We start from the raw sequence: 26,071 nt of genomic DNA, 5'->3' as shown, positions 1-26,071 counted from the left end.
TAAAATTTTTTGCGATTTTATTACATTAGCATACACATTGACAGCCACAGGACAACATTTGGTTGTGTTGCGTCACATCCTTTTAGTTTACAAAGAAATGTTAAGATAAAGATTCAAAGTGATGTGAACTCTTCTCATAAAAAAGTGAAGCGATAAATATCACTAATGAGAAACACACGTGGACACAATGCGTTGATGAGAATAAAGGCCAAAAACTTTAAAATACAAAAATGAACTAACATGTTTTGCTGTATAGGTAGAGCTCTGAATGATCTAAATGATAGAAATACTGTTTATCTGCATGATTCTTATGAAATGTTTATGGACATGTTTTGAGGCAGTTTCATGAGAATTACCTAAAAAAGGTTACAAAGATTCCTGAGAAACTTTCCTGTACAACATATATACTTAGATCTACAATTTGAACGGAATGATTTGGAAATTAATGCATATATCATATTGCAGAAGGATCCGTTACCATAGTTACCATGGGTGAGATGCATAATGAAAAAGAGGGATAAACAGACATCAGGGCAGTCTGTGAGATACACATTAGATCTTTTTTGTGAGTCATGGGTGTACAACTATGACAGTATCTGTAGAGCATCTAAAGGGCCCAATAAACCTTTTCGGGGTGCCCAGTTGCCATGGTCCCCAGAATGATTACCAGCCCTCGTCTCAAGTAGTTAGTGACTGATCCTGTCAACATGTGTGACCTTGTTGTCAATAGTAGATGCAGCGAGTATGATGAATGGGGATATGAGCCATTTCCTTGTGATGCTGTTTCGCGTAAGGCCACAGGTAGAAGTCGATGAGGGCTGAGTTGATGTTACAGCTCTGTCCATCTCTCTCCTGTACGAGTTTCCACAGGACGTTCTTAATGCTCTCCACACACCAGATAGAGCAGCCTCGGATTTCTACTTCTCGCCTCTCACCAGAACTCAGCAGCTCACCTAGAAGCAGAAAAAAGGAATCAGTTTGCACTATGGGTAAGAAAAGCTGTTACAGTACAGTCCAGGAGTGGGCAGGTCTGTGGAGGAGAGCCGCAGTCCAGCCCAGTGATGTGCTGCCTTAAACACACCTGATTCAACCTAATCAGGTTTATTAGGTTTTATGCATGAAAATAAGCAAAGTGTGCTGGACACAGGTGGCCACAAAGTGTTATAAAGCCACTGAGTTGGATGGATGGGATATGTATAGTGTGGTACACCATTGTCCCCATATATAGTGGGACACAATGTCATCAGTGGTGTGAGGATATGAGTAGGAAAGATGCTTTTGGTACCCCTTCAAGTCAGGTTGTTCAAATTCAAGGGATTATTTATTAAGTGTTGATCGCCTAGCAAATAAGATATTTACATATTTACAGCAGTGTCTGGCTCACAGCCAGTCAAGTCAAAGTTTATTTATATAGCACTTTTTACAACAGGCATTGTTGCAACGTAGCTTTACAGAAAAACCTGTGTCCAAGCCCTCAATGGCAAGGAAAAACATCTTAAGAGCAAGAGGAAGAAACCTTAAGAGGAACCAAGACTCAAAAGGGGAACCCATCCTCCTCTGCTCAACACCAGATAGACGAACACCTGCCTGTTGCATCTAAACATGTCTGAAGGCCACAAGGCCAAACACACTACACGCAATGGCTCCCTTGACCCTACTCCTTCGCTATCCCCTATAGTCTAGCTTTGTAGTCTAAGCCCTGGCCTAATTGAGGCTGGCACACACCAATACAGATTACAGGGGTAACAAATACGTCACTGGCTTATCCTCAACCAACAGCGCATCACTGCTATTGAAAGAAAACCTTGTATCTCCATTTTTTTTGTTTTTGACCTAATTTGAAAATACCTGTTGTTCTTTACATTGTGTGTAAATTTTATGAAGAATTGGACCAAAAGAAATTCCAAAATTACTTGGAAAAATGTCAGGTTCCATTAGCTTACATTAAAAGGCAGTTTTTCCCCTCTCCCATTATTATTTTGTAGATAAAAGGTTTTCTTCCGACAACAGTGATAGACATATGCAACATCAACAATATTTACAAGGCCATTTCTCATTTCTACACCAGTATGTACATTCACATGTAGCTACAGCTTTAATTAACTCTTTTTTCTCTCTACAGGTTTACTCTGGCTTTGCTCCCCATCGACAGGATAGCTGTGACATCACCCAGCCCCTATAAGAGGAAAGAGGCCCCTGTGCCACCATTTCTATGGAATCAAGTTAAATGTACCAGTTTAATGTCTCTCTCTTATGAGATCTAATGTCTTCTCCCTCTTCTTCAACAGTCTGGACCCCCACAGGACCTCCACAGAGCAGGTATTATTTTGGTGGTGAAACAGATGGCAAGGAGGGCTCACAAATAGGTGGACTACAGTCTGTAATTCCAGAACTACAAAGTGCAACTATATGGTAAGTGAAGCTGATAAAATGAATAAACAGTGTAGATACAAGGAGGTGTGCCTAATGAAGTGGCCAGTCACTGTATATACATATATTATTTCCAAAAATTAGTTAATAACATAAGAAAGTGTTATTAACATTTGTGGCATGTGCCCCCAACGATGATGGCCGAGAGAGCTGGCAAAAAGGCGGGGCCCGAGCACCAGCCGCAACGCACCTCGGCGAGGATGCCAGGGAGAGAGCCGTGAGTGCGGAGGAGGCAGAGCGCAGAGCCCGAGCTCTGGGGGGGGCGGACGGACCCCACAACATTTAATATAGTTCTGTTGATCTGGGTGAAGATAAAGACACAACTTACCCTTTTTCAATGCCTCCATAAGTGCATCTGAGTAGCGCAGTGCCCCCAGGTAGACAAGGGCCTGTGGTACCCTGTAGTCTGCGAACATGGTGAGGTAGTCCAGATTGGGTATGTTCCCCTCCCCTCTGGCCTCCATGATCCCCCAGAAATCAGCTACCAGGATCTGAGCCCGCTTATAGAAGGAAATCTTCTGGCCCTGGGTTTTCAACATTGCACACAAATGAGGGCATTAAGAAGGTGCCTGATATCCATTCAGTTTCTAATAAGTCAATAAATATTCTAGTTGATATTCTGTTAATATGTAAATACATGAATATTTACTGTAATTCTGTTAAAGGGCCAATGTCATAGAAAACGTCCTTTTTCTTGCTTTTCGGAATTTAAAAAAGTTGATGCACTATGTAAACATTGCAGTGTTTACAAACTCCCCAGTCCATATATGGAAGCCAAGCTCCAAAAACAACCCATTTTGACTTCTTCATGGTTGTGAAGTCACTACCATGAACATATTTGTATATAGCAGTCCATTCGTTATATACAGTACATTATATATACCTCAAAGGTGGCTTCATCCCTGTATGATGGTATATTATCCACAACGTACTGCACCATCTTCTCCGCATCGTTCTGTCCGTGACTCATGAAGTACCGGAAGGATCCGCCGTGCTGCATGAGCACTCGCCCTGCCTCAGTGAGGGCCTGGTGACGCTCCTTCAGCATGGGCATGGGCGTGGCACTGTCTGACCGAAGGACACGCTCCAGCTCCGCCTCGCTGATCTGGGAGAAGAAGGCGGGGTCTGTGATAGGCACACCTACGAGAAAGGCAGAAAGAACATCAGTCCAATTATAACCAGAGCTAAATCATTTCAGCTCAGCCACTGATCACTCAGTACAAATACAGGCTGGAAGAAACCAAAACACTCATGTCATGTCATGTTAATAATTTATATACACTAATGATGTAGAGTGTAGATTTGAAAAAATGATAAAATTAGCATCAAGAAGATGTTCTATTCAACACATATAGTATGTGTATATAACATGTAATTACCTCATTATACTACTTTGTCAAGCTACTTGTTCACCACTGTGATAATACTAGAAATTCTGTATATCAATTTTACTATAATTTTAGAATTAACAAATTATTTCTGCATATGACATTAATTTATTAAATTATATCTTTATTTTTTATTTATTATGAAATATCTTCCTGTTACTATTTTATTACTAGTATTTCTTTCTGGATACTATTTTTTTGGCTTTACTATTCTTTTGTACTATTCCATATAATATTTTTTACTATTACTTAATTTTTGAAGTTTTCTTTTTGGATATTAGTTTTGTTATGATTTGTCATATTTTACTCCTTTATTGACAAAAATATCATTATTATTTATTTTTGTATATTATTACTATTATTTCTGGATACTAATTATTGTTATAATTTGTTCAGCCTTGTTCAGCCAGACACTGGTATGACTGACACTGGTATGACTGACACTAATAAGACTGACACTAGTAAGACTGACACTAGTATGACTGACACTAGTATGACTGACACTGGTATGACTGACACTGGTATGACTGACACTAGTAAGACTGACACTAGTAAGACCGACACTAGTAAGACTGACACTGGTATGACTGACACTGGTATGACTGACACTAGTAAGACTGACACTAGTAAGACTGACACTGATATGACTGACACTGGTATGACTGACACTAGTACGACTGACACTGGTATGACTGACACTGGTATGACTGACACTAGTAAGACTGACACTAGTAAGACTGACACAGGTAAGACTGACACAGGTAAGACTGACACAGGTAAGACTGACACTAGTATGACTGTAGGACTGCAGATGCACTCACCCTCGTCCACAGCCCTGGTGACGGCTGCACACAGAGACATGTATCCACGGTAGGTGTTTCCTTTGTAGATGACCTCACACTGCTGGTCTTCTCTGTCCGGCCAGAAGGAGAAGTTCATGGTGTCTGTCACGAACACCCAGTTAATAGCCTCGTCTGAGTCCGGAGAGGGAGCGAGGGGGTTCATCTTCTTCCAGCCGCTGGCCGTGAACTCCTCGCTGTCCTTCAGCCCGTAGAGCATCTCCGCTACTCTCCTCACCCCCTCCTCATCCACAGACACATCTCTGCTCCGCTCTGCCACGAACTGACCAGACTCTCGAGGAGACAGTGGGCGGTCCATTCTGTAAACCTGAAATCTAAATGTACCTTTTACTTTAAACCTTGTTGGTTCACCATTCTGTTTACAATTATATCCCACCATTTAAAATAATGTCTTCCTGTAATCGTTGATTGAAGTGTAGTGAGCTTTCCTCGTCTCTGAAACGTGGACAGGAGTTTTCAAAGACCTCACTGTCACTGCTGGACTCAGAAGAGTCCCACAACCAAAATATCCAGCCTGTGACCACTGATGAGGGACAGGAGGATGACCAACACAAACTGTGCAGCAGCAGATGAGCTGCTGTCTCTGCCTTCACACCTACGAGGTGGACCAACAAGTTAGGGGTGTCTAATAGAGTGGACAGTGAGTGGACAGTGTTTAAAAACTCCAGCAGCACTGCTGTGTCTGATCCACTCACACCAGCACAATACACACTAAAACACCACCACCACGTCAGTGTCACTGCATAGCTGAGAATGATCCACCACCCAAATAGTACCTGCTCTGTGGGGGTCCTCATAATTGATGAATGGGGTAACAGATCATGCAGAGAAACAGATGGACTATGGTCTGTAACTTCAGACCTACAAAGTGCACTTCTATGGTAAACTGAGTGAGAAAATGTGCAGTGAGTGAAGAAACAAGGTGAAAGGTGGTTTAAAAGTCATAGCTGATCCGTGCATGTATCGTTATACCCCTTATGTGGTAAAAGCCCACAGAGCTCACAGTCTGAGGGGCACTTTGAGCTCTACACCTCTAACTAACGTTAACTAACTTGGGCTTATTTCTAACTGACGTTACAAGCGTTAGATCAACGCGCTTCATTCATCTGTTTGGTAACTGCAGAACAGACATACCAGAACAGGAGCTGCAGCTGCAGGTGCCTCCTAAAACTCTCCCGAGAAGGAAGGAGGAGAAACGCTCGTAGGAAAGATTCACCGGCCAAAGTACCTTCATTCAGAAATATGGACACTAGATCAACGGCGCCACCCAGTGCCGCGGAGTGCGAGACCAGGCCAGAGCATGTGTGGAGCCGGTTTATGAGGAGCCTGGTCAGAGAACCTGTAGAGAGGAGAAGTACCGCTCTCTGCAGTGACTGTTTCCTCAAACGCTAGAGGGCGCTCCCGAGTGAGTCCAAAATGAATGGGTTGATATGGAGCCTTTGAGCAAAATCATAGTTTATAAATACTTAATGTAAAAGAATGCAAACACTGAATTTTGAGTGAAATACATCCTTCTACTTTCTAAAACTGAAGAAAGGTTCTGATCACTCGCCCAGAACCTGTTTTAACGTTTTTAGCCGTTGAGCTCATTCACTCCCCTTTATTGAGGACCCACTCGCGGGCGCCCTCTGCTGGTTAGCCGTCCTGTTTCTGATACAGCGAGTGGCCAGGCTCCCCATAAACCGACTCCAGCCTGGGCTCGCTCAATTTCCCTCGATATACCAAAAACTGGACTGCGTACAGCAGAGCGCCTGCGAACGAGACCTTAATGAATGGGATGAATGGAGCTAAACGGCTAAAAACGAAAAGTTAAAAGTTTCTAATCATTCTAATCAACTTTCCTTTAATAAAAAAAAACAGAAGGATTTATTTCACTAAAAAGCAAAGAAACTCTGACATGTGTTTCCTTTTTTTTCCACAGCGAGCGGGTTTTGGGCAGCAGGGCGCGAATATTACTGAGACAGAGCTGATTGATTGGCGAGAGAAGCAGCTCATTGGATGATGCTGCTCACCGCCGTCATGAACGTACGGTAGACACCATTTTAATGGAATAAAAATATCTTAAATGTGTTAAAATGTTTTAAGCTGTGCTTCATTCAGAAAATTCATGTATTTATATTACAAATTATAAACTCATTTTGCTCAAATGTTCCATTTGAACCCACTCCCTCAGGAGCGCCCTCTAGCATTTGAAAAACCCAGAGGATATTACAGCGGTTCACCTCTAAAAGTTCTCGGTTACAAACTAAATTTTGAGCCGTTTATCTCTACTCACCCTCATTCATGTAGGACCTGCTTGCGGGAAACCTTTGGCGTTTTGCAGTCTCTTTTGATATAATGGGAGAAATAGGAAGCGGACAGACTCGAAGATTCCATTTACTTAGAGACAGACAGACAGACCGACCACACTGCAGAGGCAACAATTCATAAAAACTGGCATGTCTTTAATTATTTCAGACAAAGGACAAAATTCTACAAATGTGTCTGGGAGAGGAGCTTCAAAGACAATTTGAGTAAAAAAATAAAATAAAAATATGAAAAGAAAAAAAAAGGAGGGAGGGAGGAAACTCACAATTGCTGCTCTGCCCTGACAATACAATGTAAAGCATAACTTCAGATCCACTTTCCTCAAAAAAGGGGGTAAATGACTGTGGGCCTAATTTTAGAGTGGTAAACATACAAAAATTCCAGAGGTAGAGCAAATTGAATAAATACTGGGTTTTAAAAACCCAGCAACAGATTGGAGGAAATAAAAAGGATACACAAATCACCAACACCTAAATAATTTCTCCGGGCATCACGGCTTCCAATGGAGAAGCTGCGATAAAGCCTGGAATTCTACGGCAGAGGAAACACCAACACACTGACAGAACAGGTACAGGAGTTCTGGTGAATATATTGATTTTCTTTTCATATAAATCACTGAATATTTACATATAATTTTCTCCAAACAGCCCCAATAAAGTTTTCTTCAACTCAGTGACAGAGAAAAGGTATGCAGTTACTTTAAAAAAAAAAAAAAAAAAAAAAAAAAAAAAATCTGTGTACATTCTGGACTCGCTCAGGATGGTTGGCTGAGAACAGAAAGAAAATGCTCACAGCTGTTCCGAATGCAAAGTGAATGCTGACTTGCTGTCAGCAAAACCCAATACGGCGACTGAAGCACTGGTTGTGTGGACCTTAAATCAGAGATATTTATATATATAAAAAAAGGCAAGCAAAATATTAACAAAGATAAGAAGTCTGGAGGATATCTGAATACATCCTCCACCCAGGGTTGGAAATATTCAACCAAAAAATAGAAACTTCTGTGGCATATAAGGAGATGGAGAAGAGTTTTCAAACAGGTCTCATGTGCTAGGAGTCAAACAGCACTGCTCTGAGCGAGGAGCTGGAGTGGAGCAGAGCTACAGTGGGCTGAAGGTCATGAGAGAAGTGGGGATGAGCCGGGTTAGTCGTGGTGGTGTCTCAGGAGGTGGAGAGCACTGCACAGAGAAAGATGATTGAGAGGGGGGAAAAAAAAAACCCAAAAAGAGAGTCAGGCACCACTGTAAAAAGTATTCACAGCAACTACAATGTCTAAAGCCAATTAGACTAATAAAAGAACCTCACAAAAGCCAACAGCTTTGTTGTATCTAGGGTGCATTCAAGATAGGCTGGATTTAAGCAGAGCCTTAATACAGCACTGTTTGGTGACTTCTCTGGTCACACAGACCTGACTGAACTCATCAGTTGATTAACAGGTTGTGTTCGAGCAGAGTAATAACCAAACTGTGTCGGACTCCTGAACCCCAGGAATGGAACTGGACACACTTGATTTTATGCAAGTCATGCATGTACAAAATACAAATGAAATCTCAGGAGCCAGCTAAGAAAACTGGATACAGAAAGCTCTCATGAGAGTTTGTGAGTCTCTCCCTAAACATCCCAGATTTGGATTCAATCTAGCTGAAAATTGGCCTATTATATCTGCTGCCATGATGTGGATTCAATAATCGCTCATCAAAAAAGTTATCCAACTGTCTGAATGAAATTTAACAGTGGAGTGAGGTCAAAAGGTCCTCTCTTAAATTTCCTCTAAGGCAAACACAACACAATCAAATTTCCTAAGCAGCAGTTTAACAAGATCTACAAGAACACAAAATGTTTAAGTAAATAAAATTTAGTTTTCTGAAAACCTGTGTTGAGCTTCCCTGCTTTCCCACAACCTACTGACCAGGAAAAAAAAAAAAATCCCCCTCATTGGAAACAGTTATTTTTATACGCACACGCACACACAAAATGAGCAAAAGGCAGACTCTATAGGACTTGCCTGTTCTGTAACAGGTACTGTGCATTCTGAATCTGGTCCTGGGTCCCAGTGATAGTGATGATGCGATCTTCAGAGCCCTGGAGCGGCTCATCAATTTTGATAGATGCTCCAGATTCATGGCGGATCTGCTTGATCCTCTGGCCTCCCTTTCCAATGATTGACCCTGCCAACTGGTGGGGGGGGGGGGCGGCACAAGTTTATTCTGTTTGCATTCAATCTACCCCTGCTTGCAGAACTCATGAAGCGTCACATGAAAAAATGTATTATACTGTATTGTACTGTCCAACACTGTAAGAACACTTACATCTTTGGGAATTGTCACTTGTGTTGTGACGACAGGGCCTCCCATATCACCATAGCTACCCCTTCCACCTGAACCACAAGCATGCAGACAACAGTGAGATCTCAGAAAAATCAACAGTGCTTATAGTATAATTCTGGTGCCCTAGTTTGTAATGAGTTAGAATACTTACCAGACTGATAGTTGTCCCAAGAGGAGTGGTTGTCTAGTATGAATGAGAAAACAGAAGATGGATGACAAGTTTTCCATTAATAGAATAGAAAGGAGTACAAAACTGAATAGAAAATTCAACACTATTTCTTAAGTGCTCTAAAAGAAAAACTCACCATATCCGCCATCATTCTACAGAGGTGGATAAAAAGAGGAAACGTAAGGAAACCAAACCTGCACACGTTTTTAACCAACTAACAATAAACCAATGCCCGCCTTCAGTCGATCTGTTAGCTCTCCCGTTTCTATGGCAACTAGCAATTCAAATGTCTGTTGCCAGGTAACAGTAGGCAGCTGCTGTCTGTCGCAGTCTGACCATCTGCCCATTTAACGAGTGCTGTGGGCACCACTTTTCAAGCTCACATATCTTCACGATCCACTTTAATTTCATCATAAAGACTGTACTTAACCAACAAGCGAGGTCCTAGGATGTACTCACCATGCTGCCACTATAACGGTCCCGGGGTCTCCCTCTCCTGTCCCCACTGACAAGAAAACGAAGAAAACAAATGCAACCTCAGACATTTAGGACAAAAGCAGGCTAACCTACATAGCTACTTACAAAAGGTGGCTACTTACGTAACCTCTAATATTTTTCTTAGAGTTAAGGTCTGGATTAAGCATGCTTATAAAAAAAAAAAAAAAAAAAAAAAAAAAAAAAAAAAAAAAAAAAAAAAAAAAAAAAAAAAAAAAATCAACCATGCAGAAAACTACACAAAAATTACGCAATGAGTTTACACAGTCACATAAAATATGAAATGTGGTGAGAAAGCATGAAATGTAGCTCTACAAACCCTTCCTAGACAAGCACTGTCCTATAATACAAACTACAAAACAAGCTGCTGCTCTATGGCCAGGGACTTACTGTCTGTCGTCTGAGTGGCTGCGGTGGGAGCTGTAGTACTGGTCCTCGCTGTGAACATACACAGAAGTAGCATATTTGAATCATTTTTATATTATCTAATTACACTGCAAATACACTAGTTAAAAACACTGATTCCAAACTTCTGAACAAATAAGCTTAACTAATAAAAGCATAATCACAGCACAATAAAATCAATTCAATGGAATCTGACATCAATAGTATAATGTAAGGACGGTAACAGAGCATTATGAGTGACAGTCTGCTCACCCTCTGCGGTGGTGGGGTGGTCCCATGGGCATATTCCGTGGGGGTCTGCCCCCTCCACGGCCTCCTCCTCGAGGTGGAGGGGGGCCCCTGCGTGGGCTCATGTCATCATAATCTCTCCTGCTGGGTGGCATGTGGTGACCCCCACGCGCACCGCGGGGCGGCATGCGGTCGAATCCGCCTCCACCACCACGATCCCGCGAGGGGAAGCCTCCCATTGGACGACGGCCACGCTCCTCATACATCGTGGTGTACCCACCATAATCATAAGTTTCATCATAAAAGTTGGGGTCATACTGCTGCGCACGACCTTTAATTGGTGCCTGGAGAGAACCAAAAATTTAAGCATGTAAATAAACAAGAACTCAACTCAATACTGACACAATGAACAGTGTAAGGTCACGTTTTACCTCTACAATGAGCTCCAGCATGGTCTTAATACACTCGACAACCCTTTCTGCTTTGCCACCGATTAGCACTACACGGTCAGTTGACTGAGGGCAGCACTCCTGGAACAGCTTGATGGTTGTCTGGGTGCTCTACAATAATAAATAATTGAAAAATAACCATTACAATGTGCCACATTCACAGTTTTGTTTTACAGAAGTTGTAACCGACCTAAGGTACACTAAATCCTTTCTATAAAAAAAAAAAATCCAGAACTTTCTTACGTCACGCAGCTCTTTGATTTTGGCTCCCTTTACACCAATGATGCTGCCTGCCAAACTCTGATGAATCAGCAGCCTCAACTCGCAGTCAAAGTCCAAACCTTTGTGATGCTGGTACTGCACCAACCAGAAAACAAAAATAGTTTATTTAAACAGCTCTAACAGAGCCAATCAACATCTACGTTTTCATCCAAAGGGTCTTTTATGATGCTTCCAAAAGTTTGCTGATGTCTGCTATGGAAACAGAAACTGTTGTCAATATTTTATTAATGTCTACAGAACTTTTTTTCCTGCTTTAACTGTGGCATAAAAATTGATAATAAAACTTTTTTGGGGGAAGGGGACAACACATTTACTCAGTGTTGTAGTGTTTGATATTTCACTCACATACCTCTTAGAATAAACTAAAATCAAACACAAACTGCCAAACATCCTTATAAAACATCTCAATATGTAGAGAAAAGTGATCATGTTACTTTCCAACATTATATTTATATATCAGTAGATTATGGCGAAGACACTACATTATGACAACATTTCATAAAGCATTCTATCGCTTAAAGTCAGACTGGTGGAAACACAGCTGCTGGTCTAACATTGCACTTTCATTTTATCACTTGTAGAATGTGCAGAACTTCAACGGAAACTTCTGTACAAAACAAAAACAAGGAAAACTGAGCTCACCTCCTCTAACGTAGGGATGATTTTCAGCAGAATGTCAGCTACAGTTGGGATGTCTGCACTGATACTTAGGATCCTTATGATTGTATTATGTCACACAGAAAGAGATAAGAGCAAGAACACATATCAGAAGAGTGCAGGGTATCCATGAAACATTGCACTCCTGTCAGAGCCTGTCTGCTGTGCTGTGTATGAATGAATTATCCACAGGCTAGATGTGTGGTCATGCACCCCCTCATGCTTTTGACTGTACAGAAAAGGAGTGATGAGGCGCAGCAAAAGAGAAAACAAAGAAAGGTGAAGCTCCATCCGGTTCCTGAAAAGGCAGGATGGAGAAGAGGAGGAGATGCACACTGTATAGTAAAGAAGTGCTCAAGAACTTTAGCACACATTAGCTCTGATGACAGAGGATGAAAAGAGAGGGAACTGAAGGGGGGGGGGGGCAAAAGCTATACAGAGTGGGGAGAGGAATCGAAGGTGTAGAATGAGTAAGTGAAGCAAGAAGTCCTTCACCGTTAGAGGAAAGATGGACAGATTTGAGAGAATGTTAAGGAGGAGATGCACAGCAGCAATAAGACCATCTTTGGGCTTTCCAAATAAGCCAAAAAAAACCCCACACAGGAACACATCACAACACAAACAGAACAAGAGAAAAGGAATTCATGTATTTTGCACTGCCCCCTCACCATTATTTACTGATCTTATCTTTTCATTAGTAGGAAATATTTACATAGAAACTAGCAAACATTGATCAACAGTGCAAATGTGTTTAAGCTTAAGCAAGTCAAATAAACTACTTCTAAGTGTGTTTTTGGTTTCTTTGGGTGAGGACGAAGAGAGATAGCACCTTTGAAAGGGAGGGAGTTATTAAATGACAGATGGCAGCACAGGCACTTTACATAACATTACAGCACTTATAACTGACAGTTATGACAGTATTGTAACCATATTTATGAGTGGTCGTTTATGGCAGTAGGGAGTATTCTGGTACATGAAGGACATCATTAACAGTACTGGTATTGGCTGTAACAGTGCTGACAGTACTTGGAGGTTGGAGTATCTGAGTGGCACGTACCGCTCGGGCCCACTGCTGTCTGGGACTGACACAGTGGCATTGTACTGCAGGGCCAACCACCCAGAGCAATCAAGCACACAGATGTCAATCAAGTAAGGCGCCCAATAGGGAGGGCACGATTATGGGCGGGGCCAACCAGGGAGTCAGGAGGTCAGGCGGCAACGCAGGTGGGCGGGACAAGTCGATCCAGAATATGGGAATTGGCCAGAAATAAATAACAAATAAAACAAAAACAAGGAAAAGGGGAGAGGGAGTGGAAGAGGAGTACATTTTTAATTGGAAAAAATTTCACTGCGATTTCATACTCTCATAAAGTTGGAGGAGAATGGAGGACAGGACAAGAAGAAAGAGCAATGAGCATGTATTTTGGCCTGCATAAAATACTTTTGGGCTATAAATGCTTGCTGCTAATTACTTTAACTCAGAGTACTTCAACTTCTGGGATTCGAAATTCCTTTGAAAATCTAATTAGTGCATTCAATTACGGAACAGGGTGGCAAAGCTGAGTAACAAAAGTTTTTTTTTTTTCAGAAATATTAACATAACATAATCCTACAATAGAAAAAGGTGCTCTGCCCATCACAGTTTACAGTCCCTGTATATGTATACATGTGAGTATATGTGAATGTGTGCATACTAGCTCAAAGTAGACAGTTGCATACTCACATCAGTGCGCAGAGCTTTGATGTTCTTGCCTCCCTTTCCAATCACAGCTCCTGCATTCTGCATTGATAGGACAGACAGTTACCCAATCAGTATTGTGAAACATTTCGATTCTGCTGTAAGTCAGTAAAAAGACGTTTACTTTGCTCTGTAGCAACACACGCAGCTCCACCATATCATCAGACTTTCGAGAGCGTTTATAGGTTGGCTCGTCGTCACCATCCTGTGCAGGACGCTTGCCTGGAAAACACATACAAACATGAGCTACAGTAATCAAGAACACATGCTTGCCATTTCATTATCGTTCCATTAACAGATGATAAAAGGACAAAGTGAAACTTCTGCTCTTACACAGACTCATCTCAAAGCTAATAGTGCATGTTGCTGTTGTCAGAACAAAACCTTGTATCTGCAAAATGGTAACGTTACAGGAGAAGGAAAAATACTTTTAAAGAAAGTCAATGGAGCCAAAAGTTTTTCCAAATCATTTTGGGCCATTTCGTTTGGTCCATTTGTTATGAAATTTACACACAAAGTAAAGAGTAACAGGTACTTTCAAATCATCTTTAAAAAAACGACAAAAATGGAGACACAATGTTTTGTCCCAACAACAGCGATATGTGTTAACATACATAACAGCATGAAGCCTTTGTCACTTCAGGTTAGGACTGAAAAATTATTTTCATTTTGAAAATACAATTTAAAAGATTGCAATTTACAAATTGCAAGCGCAGCAATTTTTATTATAGCCTTACAGTGTATTATGAACAACACTGACATGACCAAAGTTAAAAGTAGGGTAATAGGGTAACATGGAGTTTGTTTGGAGTTTGTAACATCACAAAAACAAATAACTTGCAGGCTGGCCCACCGTGTTAGGAGTTCAAGTCTCAAGCCAAAAGAAGTGCACACTGGTCTTCACTGCCCAAAAAAGACCCATACCTCAAATTATACCTCCATTATAAAAGAACTGCCATTTGAATCGTAATCACAATACTGGGCAGAAAATTTGCAACTAAATATTTTGCCAAAATTGTTAAGCCTAACTTCAGGTCACATGCTAAATCTCACATCAGAGCAACTTATTCATTACTTTCTTCAAACGTTACAAACAATTTAGACTTGGCTTCACTAAATATCGCTACCAGCAGATAACGGTTAAAAAAAATCACTTCAGAAATGACTACATTTTACCGACATTTCAAACTAATTTGATAACATATTTACTGTGCTCTGCAAGAACAGAAAGTGGAGACAATGCTGGGCTACTGCGCCAAAACGTCTGCATTTTATTTATTTTACTGCATTTGTAAACTTACAGAAATCCAGTTTAGATTTCTCTGTAATGCCATCAGCCCACATTTCCCACATCAACGCATTCCTGAAATTAACGTAACTCTGTAGACAACAAAGTAGCAATCCAAGATGGTCCCATATCTTACCATTGCTCTCAGGGCTGAAAGTGGTCTCTTCTTCCTGCTGCTCGTTATCTGTATCCATTATCTACCTACACTGCCTGCAATGAACTGCTCTCAATGCAAATCTGAAACAAAGGTGAACAGGATTATAAAAGAAAACTGCAAGCACTGTAAAAATGGCAGAAAATATCATTACCCTATCGCTTTTAAAACGTACCACAAATTTCAGGGCCAAGCTCGGTTGCTGATGTCCAACAGGGATTACACCCACAAGCACAGCAGCTGAAAAGGGTAAATATGATCAGAATGGGCTGTTTCATTAAGCTTCCCCGAACAGGAGTTCTGATGCAGGGTCAAGCTGTGTGTTATTTACGGTTATGTTACTGACAGAAACAGATCAACTGGTCCAGATCTCACAGATCAAGTCACTACTGACCTTTGTTTAATCAATTAGCTGTTACAATACTTCAACGGCTCGGCTTGCCCTGCGTCACGGCAGAGATGTCAGAACGAGCTAAAAGCACAGCCGACGCGCAGAGGTGAAATATGAGCGATATGAGAAGCATGAAAAACATTCACTGCCAAATTATCACACAGCAAGAAGCAAACCACTGAACGAGGAAGTAGCGCGTCGAGATGACGCTCTCACGTTAAGTGTAATGGAAAATAACAGCGCGCAACGATCAATATTTCATCCTATCAGCCCAGGGTACGGGGGGTTTAACTGATAACTGCTCCACGACTCTGGACAAACCGCTTTATTAGCCAAGTGGAAAACAAATGGAAGTGGCGGGGAGGGTAGCTACGCTGTTCAGTTGCTATGCTAACATTCAAAGAGAAAAAATGCAAACAAGAGACGCCAAGAGACCTCACTCGCTCATTACTTTCCCTCGGTTGTCGAACAGAACTCGTCTAGAATATGTAAATGGCACATTTTCCACGTAAAACGCATCATCCGTGTACCTGATAATGCAACAGTTAAGCGCTCAGCAGAAAACCAGGCTGGCTAATTAACAATAGATGGCTCAGGCTAGCTGTGCTAAGCTAACTTCCTCTTGCTGGATAGAGCAACTAACGTTATCGGCGACTGGGTACGCCAACCTACATTTAAAAAGCCTAGAAAGTACACGAATTAAACGACTTTCTGTTCAGTTGTGTGCCTAAATCCGACTATTACCTCGCAATACTGGTGAATCTAGCTTTTTAATACACTGGCGACGAAATAAAAACCGGAAAAATGAAACATCGGCTAACTCGACTACCCACCTAGTTAGCTAACGCCAGCTAACCTAGCAGAGCCTCCCTGTTACACCAACAGCAGCATTAACCTCACTTTCCGGCGATTAAAATGAATTTCAGAAAGCAGACCCAAACGCAGAACGCTCACACTTTTAAAGCAAATATGAATAAATGTCGTGTACAATCATATCTATTACACACAACGAGAAACATGGCAACCAACCTGCTCGGCGCTCGTCCCCTTACAAACGACGGTGCAGAAAAGCTTGAGGGGGGGGTGAAGCAGTTCAGCCTCGGCCAATGAAAGCTCGTGCCGCCAAACTGAGAAGCACTTTGATTGGTCTATCTTGAGCCAAGGGCGGGAAAAGAGATAATGATTGGACAAATGAGCTGTCAATCTTCATTTCCCCACCCGCCGCGTCCTTCGCAGGGTTGCTCGGCTGTACTGATGCTGCTTGGTAACTGGCTAGCCGTGAAGGCGCGTTGGGAGTGTTGCTGTACTTTTACTCAAAGGCTTCATTTCAGAGACCATTAGAGTGATAATAGAGGAGATCAGCACTAGCGCTAAACTCAGCTTAAGTGCTGTAGCTGCTTGTGAGTCGTTGCGAAACTTAAGTCGACCCTGCGGCGTCTTTGCTAAAATCGAGCCGACTGCCCGGTGAGTGTGTTGTGTTCGCTGTTGTGAGCGAAGTCTGTCCGCTTCTGTTCATGTCGCGTTAACGCTGAACGTCCAGCTCGGACGATGAACCAGGCTGTTTCTGCAGCAACGATGGTATATTTTTGGAAAGATTAATCACGCTTTCAGTACAGAAAGAGAGATGGAAGAACATATTTCAGGACTTGTTGTAGGGTGGGGTCTGTTCGTTGGGCATAACGCAAAGAGGCAGTTAATCTGAGAGCGTCCCACATGTTTTAAAGGGTAGTTCTACCGACATTTCTACATTTCAGCATAATTAAACGGTTAAGACGTAATGACATTCATTCAGAGGGATGTAATGTGAAATGCTCAGCTCTAGAGAAACTAGCATGGTCAAAATTGTTCACAGTGGTGGTGATAGGAACCAGGGGTCCTGATGTCAAAAACGTAGACATGATTTTTTGCTATTTCTACGAGATGTTGGTAATGGTAAAATTGTAGTAGATCTGAAAATATATATATAATTTTGAGCTCTATTTTTCCTCCAAAAATTGTCCAGTATTTTTGGACAATTTCATGCTCCCAACTTTGTGGGAACAGTTTGGGGACGGCCCCTTCCTGTTCCAACATGACTGCGCACCAGTGCACAAAGCAGGTCCATAAAGACATGGATGTGTGGAAGAACTTGACTGGCCTGCACAGAATCCCAAACACCTTTGGGATGAATTAGAGCCGAGACTGTGAGCCAGGCCTTCTCGTCTAACATCAGTGTCTGACCTCGCAAATGTGCTTCTGGAAGATTGGTCAAAAATTCCCATTGTGAATTTCCCCGCTGTGGGACTAAAAAAGGATTATCTTATCTTATCTTATCTTATCTTATCTTAAACACACTCCTAACCCTTGTGGAAAGCCTCCCCAGAAGAGTTGAAGCTGTTATAGCTGCAAAGGGTGGGCCAACATCATAGTAAACCCTGTGGATTAAGAACGGGATGTCACTCAAGGTCATGTTTGTGTGAAGGCAGACGAGTGAATGCTTTTGGCAATATAGTGTATGTTGTCAGGCAGTATATTCACAACTATTTTGTGTACTAGCATTGGGAAAGCTTTTAGAGGCAGTCAACTGTTTCGACGCCTGCTTCATATCACCACCACTGTGAACAATTTTGACTATGTTAGTAGATATTGTTTAAGAATAGTTTTGTAATGAAGTTTAAAATGTCTTTTAAAATGAAGACAAAGTTGTGGAGGGGTACATTCAGGCCATTCTAAGGAAAAATAGTGCTCAAAAATATCATTTTTTTTTCAGACCTACTACTATTTTACCATTACCAACATTTCACAGAAAAAAAATGTCACGTCTACGTTCTAGACATCATGACCCCTGGTTCCTACCGCCACCACTGTAATGTTGAGTAAATGTAAATGTTGAGTCAGTAAGTTAATCTACGATGCACCATTTCACATCAAAATACTGAGTTTGTTTTGTCTTGGCAGAAAATTTGGGGGAAAAAAACTAGAAAATTTGGTTAAATTCTTTGACTACATATACGTTCACTGTCCACTTTTACAATTTAAAAAAAAAGATTGCGACGTTGTACTTCCAAACACAGGGCATCTGATGTCCAATAAGTAGGTGGACTGTGCCTATTGTCATATATAATCTATCAAATTAAGATTTTTATGATTGGACTATGAGATTTTTAACTTTTTTATTCACTGTTTGTATAGACAAATCTGTTCCTGTGGGCAGTAAGAAGATGCCAACAGCAGGTGATGCCCAGGTTACCCAGGCATGGCTGCGCTCCACATGGCAGGTCCAGGTACCTCAAACTTGGCTGGACGCTTGTGTGGAATGGGTCCTGGAGGAGGCGGTAGGAGCAGCCGTGCCTCAAGCCAGACTCAACCAGCAAGTCTTGGAACAATGGCTACTCACTGACCTCCGTGACCTCGCCCATCCCATCCTGCCTGCTGGTGTTTCCGAAGCCGAGAAGATGGAACTGAATGGCTGCTACTGCCTCCAGATGGACTCCCTGCTGGACGTCAGTCAGCCGGCCTACTCTCAGCTGCAGCATGTTCGTGGTGCCGACTGTACCAACGAACAGGTCACTGCCGTGACACAGGCCACCCAGAAGCCATGGGAAGCTAAGCCCACGCGCATGCTGATGCTGCAACTCACTGATGGGGTGCAGAGCTTGGAGGCAATGGAGTACCAGCCCATCCCAGCCCTTAACCCCAATCTGCCTCCAGGCACCAAGCTCCAGGTGGTGGGCAAGGTGGTGGTGCGTTTGGGTGTACTGCTGCTGAAATCATATAATGTGAAGGTTCTCGGTGGGGAAGTAGAGCAGCTGGTGGAGAGGCATTCTCAGGCCAGAGTACTCTGCAGGACCCTAGGGTTGCTTGAGGAAGACCAAATGCAAGGAGCAGAACCAAATGATCAGGAGCTCCTTGCTAGTGTGGAGGCTGTGGGGGAGCCTCATATAGGGGGGGCCTCCTTGGACAGTGGTTATGACAGCAATGGTGGCAGCTTAATCTTACAAGCTTCTGTGGGAAGTCAGCAGTCTTATAGCCATCAGGTAGATCCTTCCCTTCAGGTGACCATTCCTTCTAACAGCCACAATTTGAATAATCCTCCAGCTGATGACATTCCAGATAACTTTGACTATGTACCTGAGGACTTTGATGACATTCCAGAGAACTTTGACGATGTTCCGGAAAACTTTGACGATGTTCCGGAAAACTTTGGCAATGCCCCAGAAAACTCTGACCGGGCTCCAGAAGACTTTGATGAAATTCCGATGGAAGAACTGGACAGCATAATGACGCCTACAGAGACAGAGGTCTTTCCCAGGAATGGAGCTATGGAATTTGGTGGAATAGAACAACAGGCCATTCCAGGCTCAGACTCAGGAAGGCTAGCCAGCCACATCAACCAGCCCACAACTGGAGGACGAAGCCACCTTAGTTTTGTCTCTGAAACTTCTGTCAATGAGCGCAACAGTCACCATGGAGGATACACAGATCAGATGGCTATTATTGGTGATTTAGAAGACTCCTTCTCCTCCCCAGAAGCAAAGATGGCCAGATATGATCCTCTTTACAGTAGCACTCAAATGAAAGCACAGGATTCTGCACATAAACATAGCGATAAAGCGAATGCTGACATGTCTGTCCTCAACTACCTTTGCATTTTGCAGGCTGGCGTTTGGCCGCCCTCTACTGTTCAAGTTGTGCGACTGCAGGCCTTTATAGTCACCTTGCTTGGAAACCTGCGCGTCAGTGGCGGGGAATGGAAACTTGGAGCCACCATATCAGACGGCACTGCATACCTGGATGTGGATCTGTGTGACACTTTGCTGACTAACCTGATTGGTTTTTCAGCAGCAGAATCCAGGACATTAAGGAAAGACCCAGCAATGCATGGAGTGGTGAACGCTGGAATACAGAGCTGTCAGAGGGAGCTGGTGGATATGTGCTGTGTGATGAATGTACGGTTGGAGCCATCGGGGAAAAGCGTGCTACTGAGGACTGATCCTTTAACAGACAGAGAGGGCCGTGAACTGCAGAGGAGGGTTACGGAGAGGAGGAGTTAATACGGAAAATTTGCTACTTTAATGGAATTCTGTGCCTAAAAATACCGTCTTTGTTATTGATGAATGGATGCTTGTAGGGGACAGTGACCATTATATAAGCTAAAGAGGAGTTCCCCACTTCTGTATAATTCATTCATTGACTTGTAAACAGTCATTAAGAGGTGACGATAGGAACCAGATGTCTGAAGTATTCAATGCCTTCGGGAGTTATTACATTACGAAACATCGTTTAACGAAAGCTTTGTTATAAGGTTATGATCTAAAATGTCCATTCATAGTGGAGAGGTACATACCTGGCACTATCAGGCAAAATAATACCCCAAAGAAAACGTTTTTTTTCCCCAGATTTACTGCTGCTTTGCCATTTTCAACCTTGCATATTAAAAACTCAGAAGACACATGTAGGATCACTGGTTGTGGATATTTAAATAGCTATATTTGCTTCATCACTGTCACAACAGCTCATTCCTATCACCTCTTCTGTAAAGAAATTAGTCAGTAAATTACTCTATAATGTGCCGTTTCACAGCAAAACTCTCTTAATGTCTTTGTTTAGATCTCAACGACTGAATTGTGCAGAAATAAAAAAAAAAAAAACGTTGGAATTTCTCTTTGAATGATACTAACGGCTTCCCAACCAGCTTGAACTTGGAGCCATGTTCGAGAAACAATGTAGTTTCTAATTTTATTCAAATATGCAACTGCAAATAAAAGTGGTCTGAATGTATTTAGAAACGGCTCGCCCTCAAGGACCGTGATTCGACAGGGTGTATGAACGGCTGTGACTCGGATACCTTAAATGCTCCACATGGGACAGTGAAACCAGAAGTGTGTGATTCGATCAATCATATTTGATATTGATTATTGATTGATCTGAAACCAGATATGACTAAATTGAATTCAGCTGTAATTACAGATTGATAAATGTGGTTAAATGTGACACCCCTGTGGATTGTCAGGTTCTTAGTTTTACGTTTTAGTTTACTGCATTATTAAAATGAGTTTGAACTGTTTACCCACGTCTCTGCAATCAGTTTGAAATGGATATCTATGTGTCCACAATCGGTTTAAATGGGTTACCTTCCATTTCTCAAATCGCTGTGACATGGTTACCCACATCTTTAAATCAGCGTGAAGTTGTTACCTGTGTCTCCAAAATCAGTTTCAGATGGTTACTCACATCTCCCAACCTCCACCTCTGAACTAGGCCAGCAAAAACGATCCAAACGTGTTTAACTATATTAACAGTCATGTAAGCGTTCCGACCAGGCAGTAGGGAATGAATAAGGTTCAGCCTCACTGTGCAAAAAGCAGAGACCACCGTTCTTTTTATTTACAGTCCTTGATTTGCAAGTTATTCATTTTCGCCATCTGAAAACATTTCAGTGAAAATTAAACAGAAGCCTCCACGACTGAATCTATGAAAATGTTCAGTATTTAGTGCCTCACTTTGTCTTTATTTCACCTTTCATTCTTTTTCGGGCGACTTGCTTTCATTTTATTCAAAGACATCTGCAGGGACGTTTTTCCACACCTCCAATTTTCAGTCTTGGAAGCCTCATGAGCCAATAACACATTCAGTGGTGTTGAGGTCTGGACACTGGGGTGGTCATTGCATTGTGTTGAGAGCACCAGCAGCTTCTTTGTTAGATTTGCAATTTCCTCCTTTTTTTGTCTGTTTCCACTTCTAAGGGCTTCTCGACAGACGTCCTCTGATACTGTGTTGAAGAGTCTTCTCACAGTGAAAGGATAGAAACAGCTGTGGGTGATTTTCAGATTAGAAGCAGGAGTGGAGCTGTGGGGCTCCTACGTGTCGGTTATTTACGTGTAGCCGTTCACCGATGGGAATGTTACTTGAATAAAGTGGTGAAGCTGATTTAGGAGCAAATGTCCATTTTTGCCTGTGTGTTTTATGTGTCACCAGTAGGCGGCAGCAGAGGCTCGTGGCTCCCGCCGCCGCTCGTTAATGGCTTTTCGCTGGACTCGGGGCACGTCTGACCGGCTCGGTGAAACGGCCAATTCCCGGCCACTGCACTCAGTCCCGTCAGCCTGGTGTCAGTTTCTGTGCAGTTTACACGGCCTAATAGCCTTAATGCCTCCGGGCTTTATCATTAGATTACGTCCATACAGACTGGAAGCGCTTGTATGAATGGTCATAAATGGGAGGACTGTGTGTTTACCGCCCGTTACAAAACACCTGCTTTCGTAATATTCACCCCCCCACCCCTATACTGCTACTCTCGCTTCGTGCGTCAACCCCACGTCACGCCGGGAATGGAGGTTGCGGTGGCGGACCGGTGCGTCTGCGCGCTCGTGCTCGCGCGTTCAGTAACGGCGCGCTCTTCCCCGCATATGTCTCATAAGCGTCCGTGCGCGTGCCCCATATGAGCGCGCCTCGTGATGTCCCACTATGAACCTTTTCAGCAGTAAGTTTAAATCCGCTTATTCTGCTGCCTCTTGTTCAAACATTCCCGTTCCACCTTAAATGGTGCAGCAGTCACATTGTGGCGCAAAATGTACCTGCTGCACAATTTAAGGTGGAACGAAAATAAGAAGCTTGAGGGGCCACAGTGTAACTGCTGCACCATTTAAAGTGGAATGGGTAAAATAAGTCTGAGGGGCCTGAACGTAACTGCTGCACCATTTAAGGTGGAATGGGTAAAATAAGTCTGAGGGGCCTGAACGTAACTGCTGCACCATTTAAGGTGAAATGGGTAAAATAAGTCTGAGGGGCCTGAACGTAACTGCTGCACCATTTAAGGTGGAATGGGTAAAATAAGTCTGAGGGGCCTGAACGTAACTGCTGCACCATTTAAGGTGGAATGGGTAAAATAAGTCTGAGGGGCCTGAACGTAACTGCTGCACCATTTAAGGTGGAACGGAAAGGAGCCGGTGAATAAGAAACTGACTTCAGCCTCGCGTTATCAGCTCCAGTCCTCGAGCGCGCGGCCGGTGCTCGTTTAATTGCTCTTGTCTGGTTGATCACTCTCGCTCTCGCGGTTTCAACGCCTTCAGCCGGAGCGCTGCAGCGTGTGGCGTCACGCGCGCGCCGTCCACGATCGATAACGCGCGCACTCCTCCCCTCCGCTGCGCTCGCGCTCCTTTCCAAACACACGCACGCTCACTCGTCGCTCTCTGTCACTCACTCACTCACACACGCACGCACGGTCGTCTCCCCGCGCGGACTAAGCCTGCCGCTTCCCCAGCGTCTGTTAAAGCAGGCCGCGAGCTTTAAAGAGAAGAAGAGGAGAAAAGAGGGAGGAAGAGCAAAAGAGCGAGACGGGATCTAATTTTGTTTTGACTCCGTTTTTTTCCTCGCGCGAAAGGACAGCTGCGACCGACCGTTTGCCTTATTTTCCCCGGAGGCGCGCGCGCGGACATGCAGCACGCGACACGGCGGCAGAGCTCGCGCTGGGCGGCCCGCGGGCTCTGCTGCGTGCTCGCCGCGCTCGCCGCGCTCTGGAGGCCGGGTGCAGCGTGCCCGGCGGCGTGCACGTGCGCGGGCTTCAGGCTATCGTGCGCCGACCCGGAGCGCAGCCTCGTCGCGTTCCCCGCGCTCAGCGAGCCCGAGATGGAGAACATCACAGACATGTAAGTGCGCGCGGGCTTTCTCTCCCTCTCTCCGTCTCTCCCTCTCTCCGTCTCTCTCTCTCTCTGTCTCTCTCTCTCTCTGTCTCTCTCTGTCTGTCTCTCTCTCTTTCTCTCTCTGTCTCTCTCTCTCTGTCTCTGTGTCTCTCTCTCTGTCTCTCTGTCTGTCTCTCTCTCTTTTTCTCTCTCTCTCTTTCTCTCTCTCTCTTTCTCTCTGTCTCTCTCTCTCTCTCTGTCTCTCTCTCTCTGTGTCTCTCTCTCTGTCTCACTCTCTCTCTCTCTCTCTCTCTCTCTCTCTGTCTCTCTGTCTCTGTCTCTCTCTCTGTCTCTCTGTCTCTCTCTCTGTCTCTCTCTCTCTCTCTCTCTGTCTCTCTGTCTCTGTCTCTCTCTCTCTCTGTCTCTCTGTCTCTCTCTCTCTCTCTCTGTCTCTCTCTCTCTGTCTCTCTGTCTCTGTCTCTCTCTCTCTCACTCTCTCTCTCTGTCTCACTCTCTCTCTCTCTCTCTCTCTCTCTCTCTCTCTCTCTCTCTGTCTCTCTGTCTCTGTCTCTCTCTCTGTCTCTCTGTCTCTCTCTCTGTCTCTCTCTCTCTCTCTCTCTGTCTCTCTGTCTCTGTCTCTCTCTCTCTCTGTCTCTCTGTCTCTCTCTCTCTCTCTCTGTCTCTCTCTCTCTGTCTCTCTGTCTCTCTCTCTCTCTCTCTCTCTCTCTCTCTCTCTCTCTCTCTCTCTCTCTCTCTCTCTCTCTCTCTCTCTCTCTCTGTCTCAGTCCATAAATGTGTTTATATAGCCATTCTCATGGTTAACGGTGCTCCACAGTAACTATTGATATCATCGGCATTTCTGCCTGGACAAGGAACTGAACCTTAAATCTTCCACTGTTTTCTCCAGTTGTTAGAAGCAGTCCGTCTGTATCTTTCTCCTCTGTTTGTGGCAGCATGTCAACATTTTTACTTAAGTTTGACTTTTTATTTCAGAACAGTGATTGTTGGTTTATTACGTGGAAGTGATGGCTTAGTGGATTGACTGTGCACTGACTAAGAATCAAAAAATTGAATTCTTAAATTTTGGAGAATAAGAAATAATTTTGGAATATTATTTGTAGAAAAAAAAGACTTTGAGGTAATAAATGAAGATTTTAAGAAAAATTCTATTTTTTGTGTCAAATATTTTACTAGAATAGGTTCTTTCATCACACAAAGACAAGGTTTTGAAAAGAAACCTTATTATGTTGAAATTGTGAAGATGGAAAAAATAAGTAATTTTTTTTGATATACTAAATCAAGATTTTGGTAAATAATTATTTATTGCCATGCTAAATCAAGATTTTGGTAAATAAGTAATTAATTCAACATAATAATTCAAGGTTTTGGTAAATAAGTTTTATTTTGGACATAAAAAGTCAAGATATTGCCAAAGAAGTAATTATTTTCTGACATACTAAGTCAAGATTTTGGTAAATAAGTCATTATTCTTTGCATACTAAGTCTTTTTTGAGAAAGAAGTCATTATTTTGAAATACAAAGTGAAACGTTCTACAGAAAAAGTCTGAATTAGTTGACACAAGCAGAAACAAAACTTCCAGAAACAAACTTTCTTCTGCTGTACGTTGCAGAAACGAACTTTCACAGTGAGCCTCTATCGTATCAAACTGCTTCACAAACACTCAGATTGTCCCCATTATGGCTGGCTTGGTGCAGCAGACATGAATATGTACACACCTTTACGCTGACGTCTGTGTAATAACACAGATGAAAAATCTCTTGCGTGTATGTTTGCACTTTTTCCTCGTGCTGCAAATGTAAAATGGTCATAGTTTTGAAAATAATGTGGCTTGGTTTAGTCTCTGAGATGCAGGTGCAGATACTGAAGGTGATGTGCTTGGAAGCC

At 42.9% G+C, this 26,071-nt stretch overlaps 4 protein-coding genes across 8 annotated transcripts in view; 2 read left to right on the top strand and 2 right to left on the bottom strand.

The window, feature by feature from the left end:
- Positions 1 to 5,960, bottom strand: c29h9orf64 (chromosome 29 C9orf64 homolog). The gene is made up of 5 exons (XM_017696283.2): positions 5,813 to 5,960; positions 4,640 to 4,992; positions 3,314 to 3,570; positions 2,759 to 2,954; positions 1 to 953 (listed from the first exon to the last, which is right to left on the bottom strand). The coding sequence occupies exons 2-5, from the start codon at positions 4,974 to 4,976 to the stop codon at positions 724 to 726; spliced, it is 1,020 nt and encodes a 339-aa protein (XP_017551772.1). The 5' UTR covers positions 4,977 to 4,992; positions 5,813 to 5,960; the 3' UTR covers positions 1 to 723.
- Positions 5,961 to 7,101: 1,141 nt separating this feature from the next.
- Positions 7,102 to 16,651, bottom strand: hnrnpk (heterogeneous nuclear ribonucleoprotein K). Of its 4 annotated transcripts, none has more exons than XM_017696442.2 (17): positions 16,598 to 16,651; positions 15,353 to 15,417; positions 15,160 to 15,260; positions 13,860 to 13,957; positions 13,721 to 13,777; positions 13,055 to 13,098; positions 11,983 to 12,055; positions 11,302 to 11,415; positions 11,041 to 11,169; positions 10,634 to 10,953; positions 10,367 to 10,414; positions 9,941 to 9,986; positions 9,618 to 9,633; positions 9,464 to 9,496; positions 9,295 to 9,362; positions 8,991 to 9,160; positions 7,102 to 8,163 (listed from the first exon to the last, which is right to left on the bottom strand). In XM_017696442.2, the coding sequence occupies exons 3-17, from the start codon at positions 15,215 to 15,217 to the stop codon at positions 8,130 to 8,132; spliced, it is 1,308 nt and encodes a 435-aa protein (XP_017551931.1). In that variant the 5' UTR covers positions 15,218 to 15,260; positions 15,353 to 15,417; positions 16,598 to 16,651; the 3' UTR covers positions 7,102 to 8,129. The 4 variants fall into 4 exon arrangements, with proteins under 4 accessions (XP_017551931.1, XP_037392147.1, XP_017551932.1 ...); XM_037536250.1 differs by lacking the exon at positions 16,598 to 16,651 and adding an exon at positions 16,402 to 16,566; XM_017696443.2 differs by lacking the exon at positions 16,598 to 16,651 and adding an exon at positions 15,572 to 16,356.
- A 148-nt stretch (positions 16,652 to 16,799) lies between these two features.
- On the top strand, positions 16,800 to 22,493 carry rmi1 (RMI1, RecQ mediated genome instability 1, homolog (S. cerevisiae)). Its single transcript, XM_017696440.2, has 2 exons — positions 16,800 to 17,032; positions 18,740 to 22,493. The coding sequence occupies exon 2, from the start codon at positions 18,769 to 18,771 to the stop codon at positions 20,599 to 20,601; it is 1,833 nt and encodes a 610-aa protein (XP_017551929.1). The 5' UTR covers positions 16,800 to 17,032; positions 18,740 to 18,768; the 3' UTR covers positions 20,602 to 22,493.
- A 1,159-nt stretch (positions 22,494 to 23,652) lies between these two features.
- Positions 23,653 to 26,071, top strand: part of ntrk2a (neurotrophic tyrosine kinase, receptor, type 2a) — a 71,995-nt gene continuing 69,576 nt past the window's right edge. Inside the window, exon 1 of one of the 2 annotated variants that reach the window (XM_017696439.2) lies at positions 23,653 to 24,192. In XM_017696439.2, coding sequence (XP_017551928.1) covers positions 23,981 to 24,192 — 212 coding nt within the window. In that variant the 5' untranslated portion in view covers positions 23,653 to 23,980. The remainder of the gene's footprint in view (positions 24,193 to 26,071) is intronic. The other variant, XM_017696438.2, reaches the window with a different exon arrangement.

Source organism: Pygocentrus nattereri, chromosome 29, assembly GCF_015220715.1.
Source record: "Pygocentrus nattereri isolate fPygNat1 chromosome 29, fPygNat1.pri, whole genome shotgun sequence".
Taxonomy (NCBI): domain Eukaryota; kingdom Metazoa; phylum Chordata; class Actinopteri; order Characiformes; family Serrasalmidae; genus Pygocentrus; species Pygocentrus nattereri.
Note: the sequence above shows the minus strand (reverse complement) of the source record. Positions and strands in the feature narration are given on the sequence as shown.